We start from the raw sequence: 18,367 nt of genomic DNA, 5'->3' as shown, positions 1-18,367 counted from the left end.
CCTTCAGCGGAAGTCTCTTGAGAGCCTGTCGGGTGCACACCTGTGAGCAGGGGCCCTGGTGGGCATGGGCGAGGGAGGGCAGAGGCTGGTGACAGGCTGTCACACCTGGGGTGCTGGCCTGCCTGGGGCACTTTGCCCTGGGGACTGTGGGGCAGGCGGGGCGCTGGGGGGCATTTTACTTCTTGGCTCAGGGAGGAGCTGGAAATGATGTGTTTACCTGGCTTCCCTGGCCCCCCACGCCCCCTCCCCCTGTCTCTGCAGGTGTTTCCGTGGTTGATTGTGCCTCCAGGAAGCTGTCCATGGTTTCTGATGATTGTCACCCTCCTCTTGAGAGCCCTGAACCCCAAGACCCCAGGATCTGACTCTCAGCCCTCCCCCTGAAGCCCTGTCCTCCCCGTGGTGCTGCCTTGACTTCCCAGAGCCCGGGTCCTCAGGGAGGGATGGAGCAGTTTCTTCCAGGGAGGGGAGTAACCCTCCCCGCTCCAGCCTCGTGCACGTGTCCTTGCGGGCACACACACTCGCACTCAAACACCCCCGGGCACGCGCTCCACCACCCACACACACCCCTCCCCATCCTGGGGCTCAGAGCCCAAGGGCTCCTTGCCCTTCACCGTCACAGACGGGCTGGATGGAGCTGAGGCAGGGGCCCAGGCTCTACAATCTCAGAGCCCCAGTCTTTGAATCTGTGGGAGGGATGCTGCCTCGAGGTCTCCTGGTGTCCCCCGGGCCTGTGATCTGTGAGATCCCAGGGAGCACGGGGAGAGGGACCTGTTCTGAGACGTCACCTGAGCTCAGTCTAAAACATGGCCCCTTTGGCTCTCTTCCCAGGGAGAGGAGAACTGTGTCCTTCTCCCCTTGGTTCTGGAAGGGCCGTGACTGCCTCCCTCATCAGGTACCGTGGGAGTGATGCTCTGTGACTGCTGACGCTGAGTTAGAGAAGACCACGCAGGTTCCACCTCTTCCCTCTGGATCAAGCAGCCCCCCTGTAAGAAGTCAGGAGCCACGTGGACGGGGTCCCATCTGTAGCTCAGGGGCACCCCCTGCTGGCCGTGCCAGGAGCATCCGTCGTGCACCACCAGCCCAGGAGCCTTGCGATGACTCCAGCCCCAGCTGGCATCTGACGACAATCACAGGGCAGACCCCCAGCAAGACCCACCTTCGGGAATCCAGGCACTTCCTGAATCCCTGACTCACAGAACTTTGAGCAAAATGAAATGGCCATTGTGTCACACGACCAAGTTTTGGAGAATTTGTTAGGTAGCAGTCATTAGAACATTGTCCCCAAATATTTCTCGATTCTCCCCTGAGTCCTCTCCCCAGTTTGTCTCTTAGGCTGAACCCGCCTGGACTGGGCTTAGAGCCCTCAGAGATGGCGGCCTGGGGTCTGAGATGCAGGGGGAGCTGGGTCAGGCTGCCCACCCTTCGCCCCCCTGCCCCGGGAGCGCTTCCCGTGCCTGATGGCAGTGACCTGCCAAGCTCTGATTGTGAGCCTCCAAGCGGCACCTCCACTGGGTCCCTCCTGTTTGACCAGGACAAGGGCTTCCCTCGTGGCTCAGACGGTAAAGAATCCGCCTGCAATGAGGGAGACATGGGTTTGATCCCTGGATTGGGAAGATCCCCCAAAGGAGGGCATGGCAACCCACTCCAGTATTCTTGCCTGGAGAATCCCCATGGACCGAGGGGGCTTCAGAGCCCCCATGGAATCTGTGGGCTACAGTCCATGGGGTCACAAAGAGTCGGACACTACTGAGAGACTGAGCACGTTCACATACAGAGTGTTCTCGATGCCTAGCTCTGTGCCCAGCTGGCTCTCAACCAGGCTCAGCCCTCAGCCTCTGGCACCCTTACTTCCAAGGCCTGGCCTCCTGTCCCCGTCTGTTAGCTGAACAAGGCAGGAGCCCAGGATGGTCCGTCAGCAGGGCTCAGAGCAGCAGGAAACGGGCCTGGCGCGTGGCTGGGGCTTGAGGCCAGCGGGGGTGAGAAGGGCACATCAGAGCCTGACCCGGCTCCCCGAGCTCCCCAGCGGGGCTGGGCTCCACAGTGGGAGCTGGTCGGCATCGCCGCCGTGCCTGCCTCTGTCCCTCCCTGCCTCGCCTCTCCTGTCCTCTATTGGGGTTCACTCTGGTCACCCCCATGTATGTGTGTGCCCTTGAATCTCTGTGTCTGGGGAACCCAAACCAAGGCTGAGATGTCCAGGCGAGGCCTCGCTGAACTTGCAGAGTTAAGACAATGAGGAACCAATAAGAGAGCATATGAAATAAAATCAGCAATGACAGCCTGCCTCTGTTAAGCGCCCTCTGCGCCAGGGACTGGTTGCAGGGTCCTATGTCTGTTACCTCACTGAATGCTCACCACCATCCTCTGTTGTTTGGTGCTTCATCATTTCCCTTGGCAGGTAAGCAAACAGATTTAGGGAAGTCATTTGTTCCAGGTCAAGAGCTAGGAAATGGCAGGATGGCCTGGGAGAGCCGGGGCTCTGATTAGCAGTGGTCCCTGTGGGCAGCCCCGCAGAGGGCAGAGGTCCTGGGCAAGAAGTGGGGCGTTTAAACTTAACCTTGAAGGACAAACAGATCTTGGGAAGATGGGGAATCCCGGAAAAGGCCTGGAGCCTCGGTTTCCTTGCTGTCAAATGGACATGAGGACCGTAGCTTTCTTAGGGGCATCTCAAGTTGGCATGAGCTGACAGAGACAGAGAGGGACCGTAGTACGTGTTCAGCGAGTGATCATTCTTTCTGCTGCTGAACGGGACCAGCGTTTGCTGCAGGTACGGGCCTGGCTGCAGGTCTGAACAGGTTCTGGAGGCAAGCTTCCAGCTCCCACTCCAGCACTCGGGCCCAGAGGGGAGGAAGCTGGAGGAGCCAGAGGAAGCGGATTAGTCCGGAACCCCTGAATTTGGATTCTCACTCAGGCAGCCTAGCATATTCCTTTTTTAAAGGACCCCACCTCCTCTGGCTCCCAATTCTCGAATCTCTCATTCCTTACAACCTGGAAGTCCTCCCTGCTGTCTGACCTCTTTCCCTCCTGCTGTGCATTTTGTCTGCTGGGACAAGAGGAAGCTAATGAATCATGGTGGTTGGAGCTGGAATCTGCTGGAATCAGGGCAGGTGCAGCCTGTGTGTGGCCCGTGGACGGTGGTGCCCAGAGGCAACCTGGCCCTGGTGCAGAGGCCTGGCTGGCCCAGGATGGAGGGAGCCAGGCCAGGCCCCTCCAAGGTGGAGTCGGAGGAAAGAACTAGGTGGCAGCCTGAGGTGGAGGCTGGAGGCACAGGCCTTGGTGGAGTCCCTGTCCCAACTGCAAGGGTCCCCCGGCTACCACTGAGGAGGGGTTTGGGGCAAGGTCTACGAGGGCAGAGGAGCCGCCCTCTGCCAGGAATCTTCGAGAACAGAATCCTTCCAGGCTCCCTCTCTGGGGCCCTCTGCAGCCTGAAAACGGAGCCATGGGCTCCGGGGCCAGGCCGGCCTGAGTGCAAGCCCCACTTCTGGCACTTGCTAGCTGTGTGACTTTCGGTGGATCTCTTCACCTCCCTGAACTTTCTTCATCTGAAAAACGGAGACACCTTAGTGGCTGTGCAACCTTTAACGACCTGTTCAGTAGCGGAGTTTCCCCTCCTCGTCCATCAGCTAATTGTCTCCTTAGCTACGGTGAGCCGCAGACTCCTCACCTATAAAAGGAGGATGGCAGGCTAAGAAGGGAATGGCAACCCACTCCAGTCTTCTTGCTTGGAGAACCCCATGGACAGAGAAGCCTGAAGGTCTACAGTTCGTGGGGTCGCAGAGTCGGAATCCACCGAGCGGCTAACATGCACGCGCAAGCCAAGTGCTCTAGTGCACCCAGAGCGCCACCTAGAGGTGGACACGAGGGGTCAGCGGTGGGTGGTGGTTTTCGTTTCTCTTTCTGCCCCGCGCACCCCCCACTGCCGCCCCTGCTCCTCCTGCTCCAAGAGCCTGGCCTTGGGGGGCCTTCCTCTCTGCGCCCCAAGCCAACCCTGGACGAGGGCTGAGGGCTGGCTGAGGTGCTGGGGACACTCCTGGGAGTGGCTACGTTTACAAAGAGGGTGTAGAACAACAGCAGTGCCAGGCCGAGAGGGAGCTGCTGGGCTTGGCTCTGCCAGGCCCAGCCCTTTGTCTGCTGGGGGTCAGGGGCTGGGCGGGAGCCAGGTGCCTGGTGACCAGCCTTCTCAGGCCCTCAGGGGGCTCTCACTGTCCTGCCCTGTGCAGGGCCCTGCACGCAGCACAGATTTCATCAGTGTTTGTCGGGTCCCGGACTCAACCCTCCTCACCGGAAAGCTGCTCCGAAGGCCCGAGGCTGGGTTTATTCACTGCCAACCAGGAGACTGGCTGCCAATGCAGGAGACGCAGGTTTGATCCCTGGGTCAGGGAGATCCCCTGGAGGAGGGCGTTTCAACCCCCTCCAGTATTCTTGCCTGGAGAATCCCATGCACAGAGGAGCCTGGGGGGCTACAGTCCGTGGGGTCGAAAAGAGTCGGACACGACTGAGTGTGCCTGGGCACAGACCAGGAGAGCCTCTCCAGGGAGAAGCCTGCCCAGCGTCAATGGCCCAAACGCGGGGGGTTTCTGCAGTGTTGAGGCCTCAGCCCCAGGACTGCCTTTGGAGGTCCTGTATCTGGGTGGGAGTGGGGGCTGCCCTTCCTCGGGTCTCGGGCAGGCCTGGGAGCTGGGTGGGGCCTGGGAGGAGGAGGCTGATGGCTGGGCCTGGAATCCCTCCTCTCCCCCGCCCCAGCCCCCGGCTGCTCTCCATCTGGCCAGCAGCTCCCCCGCTGCCCCAGGACAAGGGCCCCAGTGTCTGTTGCCTTCCTGGGCAAACAGCAAGCCTTTCTCTCCCTCTCCCCCTAGAGCGGAGTGCCTCGACCATGACCTCTCCCCGCCCCCTCCAGAGGGCATGGCACCCCCCTCGCTGTGTGACCTCTTCTGAATGCTCCAGAGACAAAGGGTGGCAAGCCCGGTGCAGGAGGGGGTCCTGTCTGCCAGGTTCAGCCCTCAGCCTTTGGCCATTTGGAGCCGTGGATCCCCGGCCCCCAGGCCTCCGTCCTGCCGAGGTGGGTGTGGGGCGCAGCTGGAGGCAGGGCCCAGCCCAGGTGGACTTGACATCACCCCGCTGTCACCCTCCTGTCTGGGGCTGGTCCCGGGAGGGTTTTAAGCTCCTTTCTCAACAGGTTCACAGTGTTGACGTAAGCTCACCTCTCCAGACCTGCTTCCCTTGCTGGCAAGTGGAGCGTAGGGGCCTGGACAGTTTCCCCTCACAGAGCAGGGCCCCCCTTCCCCGAGCCTGGAAAGATGCAGAACGGCCAGAGGCCTTCCTCTTCTCCGGGGCTCCTGCCAAGGTCCTGACCCGGGCACCAAGACAGGGTAACCTCAGAGGGTAATGGGGAGCTGTAATCAGCCTCCCCGGGTGCCTCCACCACCCCCCAGTTCTGGCTCAGAATGGGTAGGGGGCGAGAGCAGCCCAGCCCTGCACCCATTACTTCCTCCTTCTGGCCAGTGGCTACTCAACAGCTGATTATTCTACTGGGGAGGGGACATGGATGTCTGCTTTGTGGATAAAATCTTCTGTCTCATAAACGTCTCTCCTCCTAAAAATTCATGTCGATATGGCGTGTGTGCGTGCTCAGTCGCTTCAGACGTGTCTGACTGTGTGACCCGTGGACTGTGGCCCACCAGACCCCTCTGTCCGTGGGATTCTCCACGCAGGAATACTGGACTGGGTTGCCATGCCCTCCTCCAGGGGATCTTCCTGACCCAGGGATCGAACCCGCATCTATTACATCTCCTGCGTTGGCAGGCGTGTTCTTCACCACCAGTGCCTCCTGGGAAGCCCTGATGTATGGCAGAAACCACCGATTAAAAATAAATACATTTTTAAAGAAAAAGTCCCTTCTTTGGTCATCCTATTAAACGAAATTCCACTATTAGGTTGTCATTTCTTTAGATTTATTGGTATTTCTCTTTATTGAGAACCCTGAGGACTATGCCAACAAGGGAAATTATAGAGATATTTGCTGCTTGAGCTAAATGTTTCACAAAGTAGTTACTTATGTTGTCAACAGATACTTTCCATTCATCACCCCGCTCTGGATCCACGGTCCACTGTTCCATGCTTGCTCCGTGTACTGAGAGGCTGGCCTCTGTGGCTTGAGTTACCCAGGCTCTCTGGATCCACGGTCCACTGTTCCATGCTTGCTCCATGTACTGAGAGGCTGGCCTCTGTGGCTTGAGTTACCCAGGCTCCCTTGTCCTCGGAGCCAGCGGGAGGCACTGGAAAGAGACCAGAGCACGGGAAGGGGGAGAGGGTCAATGATTGATCCATTGGCTGCTTTCCAGGCCTGGACTCTCCCCGGTCACTAGCTCCCGGGAGCTGCACCACCTCTGGCTGGGCCCTGAACCCTGTCCACATCGCTCTCTGCAAGTCCGTCCACTCACTAACCTCTCTTTAATCACCCACTGGGGACGTGGGGCCAGTTTCCTGCCAGGATCTCACGAACACAGCTCTCTATTCTTACTCCACACACAGAGACACTGAAGTCCAGAGAGGTGGGCCAGCGTCTCTGCAGAGCACTGCCTGGGGCCAGGACTTTGCTTCAGGACTTCTGCTTTTCACAGTCTGTCCAGGGAGGGGTCGCCTTATCTGCTCGCGACCCCTGAGGGCAGAGGAGGAGGAAAGATCAGGCCCCGGGAGTCAGGACTTCAGAACCAGGGGCTTGGCTCTCAAGAGGCAGTTGAGCGGAAGGAGGGGATGACTCTCTCTTGTGGGACCGGGGGACGGGCAGCCACAGGCTCTTTGATCTCCTTCTTCCCCAGGCGGGGACCGCGCATTCGGGTTAGCTGGCTGCATTCCTCTGTCCATTTCCTCTCCTTGCTGTGGTCAGTGGTCAGCGCATGTCTGAAATGAATAGATATAATACTGAAGGCTGGGAGGTGGGGGTGGAGGGTGACCAACAGAACAAGTTCTGTCTCCTTCCAGGCGCCCTGGGAGGTTGAGCGTGTGAGTGTGTGTGTGTGTGTGTGTGCGCGAAGTCTGGCCGGGCAGGCAGCCCTGGCTGTGGCTGAGTGGTTGCTGAGGGCTGGGGTGCCCGCCCAGGGCAGCTTATGGCATGGGGAAGGAATTCTCTGGGAACCCCGGCAGGCGGTGGGTGGGGTGCCCGGCTGACCCGGCAGGGTGGCTGCTGCACTGAGTCAGCCCTTCTGGCCCAACTCTGCCTCCCCTCCCGGCCCGGCTGCTACATCAGGGGCGAGGGCCGAGGAAGCCCTGCAGACGGCCTCTTATCAGCCCCAAACCCTGAGATGGCACTGCCAGCATGGGGGTGGCCGTCCTGCACCTCGCAGGCCCCGTCAGGGAGGACCAGTGAAAGCTGCAAGAACAGTCAACACCAGGGGTGAAGTCTGGGAAGGTGGTGTGAACTCTGGCTACAAGAAGGAACCCGAGACTCAGAGGTCTGGACTCTCTGCAGAGTCACATGGCAGAGCTGGGGAGAAGCCTAGAAAGGCAGGTGTCATGGCAGGGAGGCGGGGAGCACGCTGGTGACAGGGCCTAGGAGTCGGACCTAGTGGCCCCTTCCCTCAGCACATGCCCGGAGTTCCTTCTGAGTCCGGGGGAGGGTCTGAGCACCACCCCCTGTCTTCCCTGGACTCCTCAGGTCTGGATTGGATGGAGGATGGAGGTGGGTTCCTGGAGGTCTTTCTGAGGGGACTTGGAGCTTGCAACTAAAGGGGTAAGAATTTGAGCATCTTTAGTTTTGGTTATAGGTTAAGCATCCACATGGTCCAAAATTCAAAAGGTAAAAAAAATATGCTAACAAGGAATTCCCCACCTCCCTCAATCTAGGCTCAGTGCCTCAGTTTCCCCTCCAGGAGGCGCCTACAGTCACTGGCTCCCTGCAAATCCTGAGTTTGGGCTTTCTGACCCGAGTGTCCCGTCCTCTCTGTTTTTCTTCTAGAAGAGGATCCCTTGGGAGGTGGTGCTGGAGGAACCCAGCCATGGAGGTTAGGGCCTGAACCAAGCAAACCAGTTGCCCAGAGGATGGAGGCAGCCTCCTTCCTGGGCTTGATCTTTGTCCCAGCTTCAGGTCATCCCACTGAAGCCTCTCAGGAGGGGTCAGGCCCATCAGTTCTCCTTTCCAACCACTTACAGCATCCCTGGAAGCTCCCACCTCCTGCCTGGGGACCTGGGGGTCTGATACCTTGAGCCAGGGCTCCCACAGTCTCCTGTTATTTCTCAGGATTATTTATTTATTTATTTATTTATGTAAAAGTTTTTATTTATTCTGGCTGCCCTGGGTCTTCCTTGCTGTGAGCAGGCTTTCTCTGGCTGCGGAGAGCAGGGGCTCCTCTTCCTTGCGGTGCTTGGGCTTCTCACTGTGGTGGCAGCTGTTGCACAGCTTCTACGGTGTGCGGGCTTTAATCGCTGCGATGCATGGGCTCAGGAGTTGCAGTTCCAGGGCTCTAGAGCCCAGGCTCAATAATTGTGGCACACGGGCTTCATTGCTCCATGACACGTAGGGTCTTCCTGGACCAGGGATCAAATCCGTGTCTCCTGCAGCGGCAGGCAGATTCTTTACCACTGAGCCACCGGAGAAGCCCGCCTGCAATAATTTTTATACTCTCCCCATCCTCCTAGTCTTTGAGAGTTCAAATCTGAGTAGATTTTGTGAACACTTGCTACATCCCAGGCCTGGAGGGGACACAAATTAACTCAGACACAGCCTCGTCTATCTAGGAACTCATGGTCTAAGGGGGAAGGCCAAAAAGGAGAGAGAGGATTACAATTCAAGATGGCCCCAATCTGGTCTCCGAGAGTGGGGAAACAAAGAAATTTCAGGCTAAGAAGCCTGACAACAGCAAGTGTTGGTGGGGCCATGGCTCAGCAGACATACTTCTAGTGACCCATGAGAAGGTGACTTAGAAAGGACACTTTGGAGTGTAATTCATCAACTCCTAGGAGGTCGAACTGCACCTTCCCTGAGATCCAGCAAGTTCATCTGAGTTCTCACTCCAGAGTACAGTTTTTAGGTCACTTTTGAACAGGTATCCTCAGGAGACCCACGCTGAGATCCAGAATCCGCATGCCACTCACGACACAGGACTGTCACTGTAATGGTGACCCTGAAGACATGTGATGCCGGTTATTTCCTAATCAATTCTGAGTTCTAGAAAGTGCTGATCTCTACCCTTTCAGCTGATTTCAGGACTCACGAGTATGTCTGAGCCCATAGTGTGACCCATACTGCCCTAGAGACACTCAAGCATTTGCACAAGGAGACAGGAATGTCCACTGCAACACGGCTGTAGCAGCCCAGACGGAGACACGGCTCTCGTGGCCATCGACCAACAGACAAACCGCGATGTGGGCAGGAAGTGGGCTGTCACTCTGCTCCACGTGCCAGAGGATACACGCGGGGTGACACTATTTATTCAAAGTGTAAAGCCCTGCGGAGAGAGAGCGCACACTGTCTGTGGGTGCATCTGTACCTTTTCAAGTGTGAAAACTGCAGGAAACAACACTCCCAAATCAGGGTTCTCTCTGGAGGGGGAAGGGAGAGCTGAGGCACGGCCTGGCCTGGGGTGGAGGGGGGAGGTGTATGTAGGGACAGAGGAGCCTGACTACAGTCCACAGGGTTGCAAAGAGCCGGACAGAACTGAAGCAACTCAGCACGCACGCACCCATGTAAGGAACCTCAACTGAATTTTTTTTTTTTTTCATTTTTTAGCTGAATTGTTTAGTTTAAAAAAATATATGTTGGAACTAAATTTTGCAAAATATGAAGATTTGACAAAGTTGGAAGACAGGTATAGGGCACTAACTCTCTTTTCGATCAATTATTTTAAGTGTAATCTTATTTCTGAAAATACTTCATAATAAGACTTAAAAGATTGCTGCTCTGAGCATCAAGGAAGGAGAGTTCCTTCGGACCATGGGAATAGCAAGCGGGAAGTGGTGGAGTGGGAGTGGATGTGGTCCTGGGGAAATGAGGTTGAACGCACTCAGTCCTTCTTAACTGGGGGTTGGGGGGTGGGAGGGTGTGGGGTGGGGGGTGGTGCCGTACTGACGGCTTTATCCCGCTGCTGCCCCCGCGTGTTGGAAGGTATCCTCCCCCTTTAACGTATGGAAATAGAGGCTGGGAGACCAGCCTCTGGTAAAGTGGCAGAACTGGGCCTCAATCCCAGGCCCATGAAAGTCAGTCTGCGCAGTTCACAGCACCATTCTGGAGCAGCAGTCTTTGTGCCTGCCAAGGGCTGGATGGGGAGACAGAGTCTGATATGCTGAGCTGAGTCCTGTAGATTTGATCATGTGGGTGATGAGGAAACACAAGGGGGGCGTGAACTCACTGCAGCTGTATCATCAGTTTCTTAGATTTCATTGTTTTTTAACCAACTGAACCTTTCTTTAAACAAACTCTACTTTAGAACCCAGATGCATAAAAGCGCTTCCAGTGGAGATGATTTCTAAGAGGCAGGTGACAGGGGGTCTGGAGCCCAGGGGTGTCTCCTCTGGGAACACGGGATGGGTGCCGTGGTCCGGAGGAGCACCCAGAGGCAGTGTGTGTGTGGCAGGAGGCTCCCGGGGCATCGCTCCCAGGGCTTCCCAGCCAGATGGTGGTTGCTCTCCCCACCTCTTAGTGCTCCTGATTGGTGGAGGGACAGAGGCTCAGAGCACTCCTGATCTGGGGGTGAAGGGGGAACCAGTGGCAGGTGCTTTGGGCAAGATAGGCCTGACCTCCACTTCCGGGCTGTCAGACCTTGGCCGTTATGGAACCCTCCGTTTGAATCTTAGGAGAGGAAGGACATGGACCCTTGGATGTGGCTGGGGCAAGGAAGGCACACGTCCAGATTGAAGCCGCTGGAGGAAGTGTTCCCAGCGCACTCCTTTTCATCATCACTGTCTGGTGCAGGGGACCTAGGCAACTGGCCCGGCACATAGTGGGCCCTTGATAAATGCTGGTGGAACAAATGCATATGTTTCCTCTCTGTCTGCAGGAAATGCAGCAGAGTCCTGACTTCTGGGAGCAAGTGAAGCTGTTTCAGGGGCTGGCCCTTCCCAGCTGGGCTCCGGCGACAGACAGCTGAGGCTCCAGTGTAGCACGAGGCCCTGGAGAGAGTACTGAGCGGGCTGTCAGGAGCTGGGGGTCAAGGGCTGGGCTGCTGGTTCTAGTTGCCATGTACGGGGCTGTGTGACCTAGAGATTTGTTTCTGCTTCTCCAGGATTTGCTCATCTCTTTTTGGCAGAGTGGCCAGGGTGAGGTCTTTCCAACTGCAATTTGCAACTCATTTGGTACATTTAACAGAGCAATTTAGTGGTTCACAATCAGTATTAAAAAACAAAATGAAACAAAACAAATAGAACAGAAAATATCAGAGTGCAATCACAGGTCATAAGGGTAAGCATTGTTTTGTGAAACTATTGTTTCACTTATATACAGATGAAGGTGCCGACAGGTCTGAGGTAAAATTGATTTGCTATTGTGGGGTCTTGGTGAAAAGATTGGGAAACACTGAACTCAGCAATCCTGGAGGCGTCCTCCTCTCCCACATTCTAGGGGTCTCTGTGAAAAAGCCACAGGCCCAGGGGCTCCTCACTCTCTCCCCCTGGGTTAGCAGCTGTCTCTTGGCTCGACGTAGTTCATCCCTCCGGCGTCTTTCTCTCCACCCCCCAACCCCAGCTTCAGTCCTCAGCCCCCTCCTCTCTATCTCCCAGGGATAAGCCTCCCCCTTCCCAGGAAGTCAGGGTGGGGGTGTCGGAAAGGAGTAAACGTGATCGAATGGGTGGCACTGGGCACTCTATCCCAGAAGCTAAAATAAAAGGGACTAGGAAGCAAACACCGCAGAGCCCGGGGACAGAACAGAAGGCAGGCGAGCTGGGGACGGGCGTTTGAGGGGAGGGCTTCATGAGCAAAATTTTGCACAGCGGCTACACCGTAGCGGGTCACTCCCAGGGGGTGCTGGCCCTGGTCTGGTCCTCGTTGGCGCTTGGGTGCGCAACTAACCAGCGAAGGTAGTTTTCACTCCTGCCCCCCTCCTTTCCCCCTTAAAAAGAAAAGAAAGAAGAAGCCAGGAGTTTCGGAGCCAACTCCTGGAGAGGGAGCGGCTGAACTGATTCGGAAGTTGGATCTCTTTGTACACAGGAATGCGGCGAGAAGAAAACAAAACCCACCCCATTGCTTCATTTCCCCTCCAAGCCCTAGCACTTTCTTTTGTGCAATGAAAAGGCTTTTTACGTTAAGAAAAATGAATCCCGATGTGCTCTGCGAAGGAATGAGCGCGCCTCTCCGCGCAAGACGGCTCTCAGCTGGGAGCAGAGACGGCGCGGTGGTCGCAGGGCGGCCGCAGCCAGGGCGCTCCCGGGCAGGTCCTCCGGGGCGCGGTTCAAGGGAGCGCCCGCTGGGGCGCCCGGGCTCCCCTTTCCGCGGCCGCCCGCCCAGCCCTCAGCGACTCGAGGGCCGAGTAGACGTTTCGGCGAACCTCGAGGGCGGAGAGCTCCCGCTGGGCCTCCCAGGGATGGCGGCTCCGCGAGGCTGGCCGGGGACTCTCCGGAGCTGGAGACCTGTCCCGGCAGCCGTCGGGATCGCGCGGGGCCGGCGGCCGCCTCGGCGTCCGGGAGGCTGGGCCCGGACGCGCGAGGGGCGCGGGAGGCGGGCCGCCGCACGTGGGTGCCGGCGGGCGGGCCTGGGGGGCGGGGTGTGGCTTCCCCGCCCCCCGGGCGCGATTTGCATGTGTGTGCGGCTGCCCCAGACTTCCTGCTCCTCTGCGCCGCAGGTAGGCGCGGGCCGGGCCGGGCGGGCGGGTGGCGGGTGTGCCGAGACGCGGGCACCTCCTCACCCGGACGCCACCTCCGGCTCCGCGGCCGCGCCGCGCCGCCTTCCGCTCCGGGGGCCGCCAGCCCGCCCCGGCCGCGCCGAGCGCCCGGCTCCGAGGTGGGGGCGCGCCCCGCTCGGCCTCGCGGGTCGTCTCCGCTTTCCGCACCGCGCCTGGCCGCTCGCCCGTAGGCGCCTCCACCGCCCCGGCTCCCCCGAGGGCCGCAGCCATGAGCGAGATGTCCAGCTTCCTCCACATCGGGGACATCGTCTCCCTGTACGCCGAGGGCTCCGTCAATGGCTTCATCAGTACTTTGGGGTGAGCGAGCCGAATTCGAGGGGGGCGCGGGCAGGGAGGGGGCGCGGTGGGCCCCGGTGCCGTTTGTGTGCGTTCTGCTGCCTCCTGCCGTCAGGGGACCTGGTCGTCCCCCAGCTTCAAGGAACCGGGGAGCGGCTCGCCGCCTCCTTTTAGAGAAAGGAAGTGAAATATTTGCCTAGGTAGGAGTCGGGCGCCGCGCCTGTGTTGGCAGGAGGCGCCCCCTTCGCGAAGCCTCCACCCTCGCACGCTTGCTTTCTTCCCCGGGGGGGGGGGGGCCCTGGGACTTCCTCTGCAGGTGGTCCCTGTGCGGGGGGGCAGGTGGGTGGCCGTGGCGTTAGTCGGGGACAGGCATCCAGGCCTGGACGTGGACGACTCTCGAGCCCGGCGGAATCGTAGTGGTGGTGATGGTGAACGAGAGGGCCAGGAGCCCGGGGCCGTCTAGTTACAGACCTGCCGCACCTTTGGAGGGTCGCACCTTTTCTTCCGAGCTCTCTCTTGCCCTGTTCCCTGTCTCTAGGAGTCTCTTCCTCGGCCTCTCCTTCCAGGCGTCCCAGGTCCCGCCAGGCGGCCCCTTCTCCCCGCCTCTCCCTGGCAATTTCCTGCGCAGCTCATCTGGCGCCCCTGGGTCCCTGGTCCCAGGATCTCTGGAGCACTTTGCAAACATTAATTAATTCTGGCCGCCACCCCACAGGGTCTGGAAGAGCAAGGAATCCGTTCTCGTCCCAGGAGAGGGCCAGGCCCGGAGCTGGCATAGGGCAGGGAAAGAATGAGAGGAAATGGGTTTATCTTCCGAAGGGCAGTTGAGTGAGTCGCTGGGGTGGAGGAGAGAGTGGCTTCTGCACTTCTCCAGCCCCAGGGTGGGGCCTGTTACCTGTGTCACGTTTTACAGTCTGCAGACTTGTGTTAAATGGTCTCATCTGCCACACCCAGCGGTTCTTTAGGATGAACCCACCCTCTTCTGCTGACCCAACACATCTTGACGCCAACTGGCTACAAGGTGCCTTCTCCCCGGGGGTTTTGGAGGACAGCCTTGGCACCCTCAGCCCAGGGCGAGCTGACCCTGAGCTCAGGAGGTGGGAGTCACCTGGCTCCCTTGGTGTCTTGTTGGGAGTTTAGCTTTAGTCGTGTGGGAAAGATCTCGAGGGCGGGAGGGCTGAGTCAGCCAAAGGGGGACAAGGATTGGGAATTCTAGCATACCTCACACCTTATCTCACACCTCCAGGCCTTCCCAGCCCCCTCCCCGTTCAGATGCAGACTCCCCAGCCCTTCAACCTCTCCCTGCTAGTCTGTCTTCTCTTGTTCGGTTTCCCAGAGGATGTGACTGGGTGAGGGCATGGTGAGCTGACCTCCCCCAGAGAGCAACGACTCTCGGACTGCCCCTCTGGCCAGACTGCCCAGCTGGCACGGAGTCAACACCTCTGATAACACCAAGGGAAGGAGCAGAGGGTGTGGCGGGCACACAGGGGCAGATCTGCTGTCTGGACAGGCCCAGGGCTTTGGGGAAATGACCATCTTCTCTGTTGCCCAGTGTTAGGGCTAAGCACCCAAGAGGGCTTTTTCAGCACCTGTGACATCTAACAGAATCAAGGGAAATTTTTGGCGGGGCCACACTGTCTGGCAGGTGGGATCTTAGTTTCCTGACCAGGGACCCATCCCACGCCCCCTGCAGTGGAAGCGGGGAGTCCCAGGCACTGGACTACCAGGGAAGTCCAAGGGAAACGTCTCTTGCCATTCACACAGGCCTCATCCCCTTGCCAGGGATTCCCTCTATTGCTTCCTAACACAGCTCCCTCCCGCCCCAGCCCTTCTGCCCCAGGAAGCGGCCTCCTGCTCGCCAATCTGATTCTGAGGCTGGGCCTGTGGCTGCCAGAGCCCTTCTGCTCCAGGAGTCGGTTCCCAGAGCACCCAACTTGCCGTGACACCTGCACGCCCGCCCTCCCAGACGGCATTCTAGCACCGGCATATGCTGGCCCCAAATTCATTGTCTTTTTTTTTTCTAACCTCCTCTTCACACCCCTGATGCACCACCTGGATTGAGATTCCTGGAACCTTGTCCTGTCTCTTTACCTTTGTTCCTGTGTTGCCCCCGCCCTTGAGCCAGTCTCCACCTGGGTGAATCTGACCCACCCTCTCAGACCTGGAGCAAAGCGCCTCCTTTGTGAGATCCAGCCCCCGACCCCACCCCCCACCCCACCCCCACCCCCACCCCCCCACCCCAACCCACCCCCTCAACCAGGGCAGAATTAACCCCTTTTCCCTTGTGCTTCAAACTACTTTGTACAAGTTCTTCTCCGATGTTAATTGTATTGTTTGACACTTTGGGTGATTAGTTGGAGGTTTCTCTGTAGGGCCTTCTAATGCTGGGCACTCTGCCAGGACTGACTGATTAAGTACCCCATTCATCCACTCTGGCACTGTGGTGGGCACATGCTCAGAGCCAAACTCAAGGGAAGAATGATTTCTGAACACCACAAAGCATGGCCACTCGAAGTGTGGTCCTTGGCCCAGCAGCATCAGCATCACGGAGAAGTTTGTTAGAAAATACATAATCTCACACCCGAGCCTGTCCTACTGAATCAGAATCTGCATTTTGAGCCTAAAATTTAGACATTTGGTGTCTAAAAGAGAAGCATTGCTCTCTGTGAGTCCCCCTCTGCTCCATCCTTGCTGGAGTCTTTCTGCCTCCATCCTCAGCTCTGGTCCTCTTTGCCTTCACCCTGGCTGAACCTGACCTTCACCTACATCTGCGAACCCTGGAGGGTGATTTGATTGAGCTCCCAGGCGATCCCAATGCTTGGTGCCCAAGAGGTGCCCAGTGAGGGCTGGAGGAAATGAATTTGGTGAGGACAAGGGCAGCAGTGAGGCTGCTCAGCTGGGAGGTGGGATGTGCAGGCACTGGTGGAGGAGGGAGTCTGGGGCAGCCTTCAGATTCCAGCCGGGCTCTGTGAGCCAAGTGGAGGAGGCCAATTAGAGCCGCCTGGGTAATTAGAGCTCCTGGTGACGATTGTACATTAACTCTGGGTTGGAAGGATGGGAGGGCTCTGGGGAGTGGATCCCGGAGCAGGCTGAGACCTCGGGCGGGAAGGAAGAGCAGGCCCATGCATGTTTTTGGCAGGAGTGCATGGCCGAGACACTGCCTCGTGCCCCCCCGACCCCGCCCCCGGGTGGGAGGCAGCAGAGGTGGAGGGAGGCCACTGCAGGTGAAGGATTTACTGTGGCTTCTGGCAGTGGCTGTGGGGAACTGGCCCTGAGTGCGGGATGGGCCCCTTTGGTCTCACGTGCAGTTCCCTGAAGGTCTACTTTGAGTGCCCAGAGGAAGGGCCCCCAGACCCTTTCGGTAAGCTGGGAAGTGTGGGTGGACTAGGTTGTGCAGTTGAGCGCCCAGGATGGGTCAGATTGCCTCTGACTGCCTATGGCTGGGCCTTGGAGCACCACTTGGAGTCAGGGCCTCTGGACGTGTGTCACTCAGGGCTCAGTGATCACAGGGGGTGTGATCGGCTTTTCCAGGAGGGTGGGCCTTGGAAGTCCCAGGGAAGGCGGAGGTCAATGTGGAGGAAGCCCCAGGTCTCAGGGTTAGGACCTACTTTGTCTCTAACTGGAGGGGTGATTTTGGCAAGGCCCTGCCTCTCAGAGTGTGTTTCTATCACCTTTGTCCTCTGTGGTGCTCTGTTGCATCTGAGAATCCCTGTGTGTCTTTAAAAAAAAATCCAGTTCCAGCATCCCATGTCAGACCAACTGTATTAACACTTGTAGGGGTGGGGTCTGAGGCCTGCTCCTTGGTCCAGAAAGCCCATCTCTTAGTTTTCATCAGACCTCACTAAGTCATTCAGCAAACATTGAATGGGCACCTACTATGTGCCAGACACTGTTCTAGTCATTGGGGAGTCAGTGGTAACCAAGACAGAGTCCAGCCTATTCTAGTCTGTACAGTGGAGAGCTGGGAGAAATGGTCCCTAAGGGCCCATTGAGTCTTAAGTCTCAGACACGGGTAATTCCAGGAGGGGGCGCTGGCCTTCCCGTGCAGACTGAATTCCATGGGCAGGTGTCCGAACTGCCCTTGGCTTTCCTTTAATTGTGATTTCACTGAAATGAGACGTTGGACTTAGCCCTGTCCTGTGCGCTAAGGTAGGGTCTCAGCCTTCTCTAGATCAATCCATACAACTCATTGTTCTTTGGAAAATACATATATATTTTTTCCTTTCGTAATTAAAACTTTTTTGTTTTTGCTGTGCTCCATGGCTTTCAGGATCTTGTTTCCCCCACCAGGGATAGAACCCCAGGCCCCCGCAGTGAAAGTGCCAAGTCCTAACCACTGGACCACCAGGGGATTCCCATACTGTTTTTTTCCTGATTAAAAAATGCTCCATGGAGAAAACTTGATTAAAATATGCTCCATGGAGAAAACTTGAAAAACTGAAATAAAAAGTTATCTGTAATACCACTGTGATTATCTTGACAGCCTTTGTACGGACTTTCTAGTCTTTTATGCACCCACAAATAAACATGTACAAAATGGTCAAACTGCACATCTGGCTTTGCATGCTGGCTTTTTGGGGAGAATACACTAAGCTGTGTTTTTCCCATGCATGCCGGCCTATGAGTGTTGTGGTCACAGAGGGCTCCGCGGTATGATGTACCTCACTTATTTAAGCAACTCTAGTCTTGGGCATTTGGCTTGTCTGTACATTTCTTGCTGTTCTACACAATCTACACTGAACATCCTAGTCCGTACATGCCAGAACACCAACTTGTCCAGTTATCCTCTTGGGACAGGTTCCCCGAAGTGGAAGTCCAGGATCAAAGGGAAGACACACCTTTTTTTTTTTTTTTCCTGTTCTGAGTGGCTTGTGGGATCTTCGTTCCCTGACCAGGGATTGAACCTCAGGCCCTCAGCAGGGAGAGTGTGGAGTCCTTTCCTCTGGACCACCAGGGAATGCCCAGGCACATCTTTTCCCTTGCTGGCTCTCTCTAACTCTGGTGGTGGAGGTGGTGATGGAGGAGGAGGAGGAGGAAGCTGGGACCCAGTGCCCCAGGGATGCTCACTTCACATCATGAGTCTGAGAGGATTGCACTAGGGGTGTGGGGAGTAGGACCAGTCTCTGCCCTCCAGGCTGGGCCAGGTTGGGCGTGGTGGCCGTGATGGGGAGGGCTGCAGCGGAGACAAGTCAGTGTGGGGGTGGCCCAAGGACAGAATCAGCTCCAAGTTCCCGCCCGTGGGGCTCCAGGGACCCAGCTGCCTGCTCCTC

The 18,367-nt window shown here is 57.5% G+C and overlaps 1 protein-coding gene across 1 annotated transcript in view; it reads left to right on the top strand.

The window, feature by feature from the left end:
- The first annotated feature begins 13,032 nt into the window (after positions 1-13,032).
- ITPR3 (inositol 1,4,5-trisphosphate receptor type 3) overlaps positions 13,033-18,367 on the top strand; it is a 67,935-nt gene continuing 62,600 nt past the window's right edge. Inside the window, exon 1 of the mRNA XM_052648991.1 lies at positions 13,033-13,121. Coding sequence (XP_052504951.1) covers positions 13,033-13,121 — 89 coding nt within the window. The remainder of the gene's footprint in view (positions 13,122-18,367) is intronic.

The sequence above is a fragment of the Budorcas taxicolor genome, chromosome 11, assembly GCF_023091745.1.
Source record: "Budorcas taxicolor isolate Tak-1 chromosome 11, Takin1.1, whole genome shotgun sequence".
NCBI lineage: Eukaryota > Metazoa > Chordata > Mammalia > Artiodactyla > Bovidae > Budorcas > Budorcas taxicolor.
Note: the sequence above shows the minus strand (reverse complement) of the source record. Positions and strands in the feature narration are given on the sequence as shown.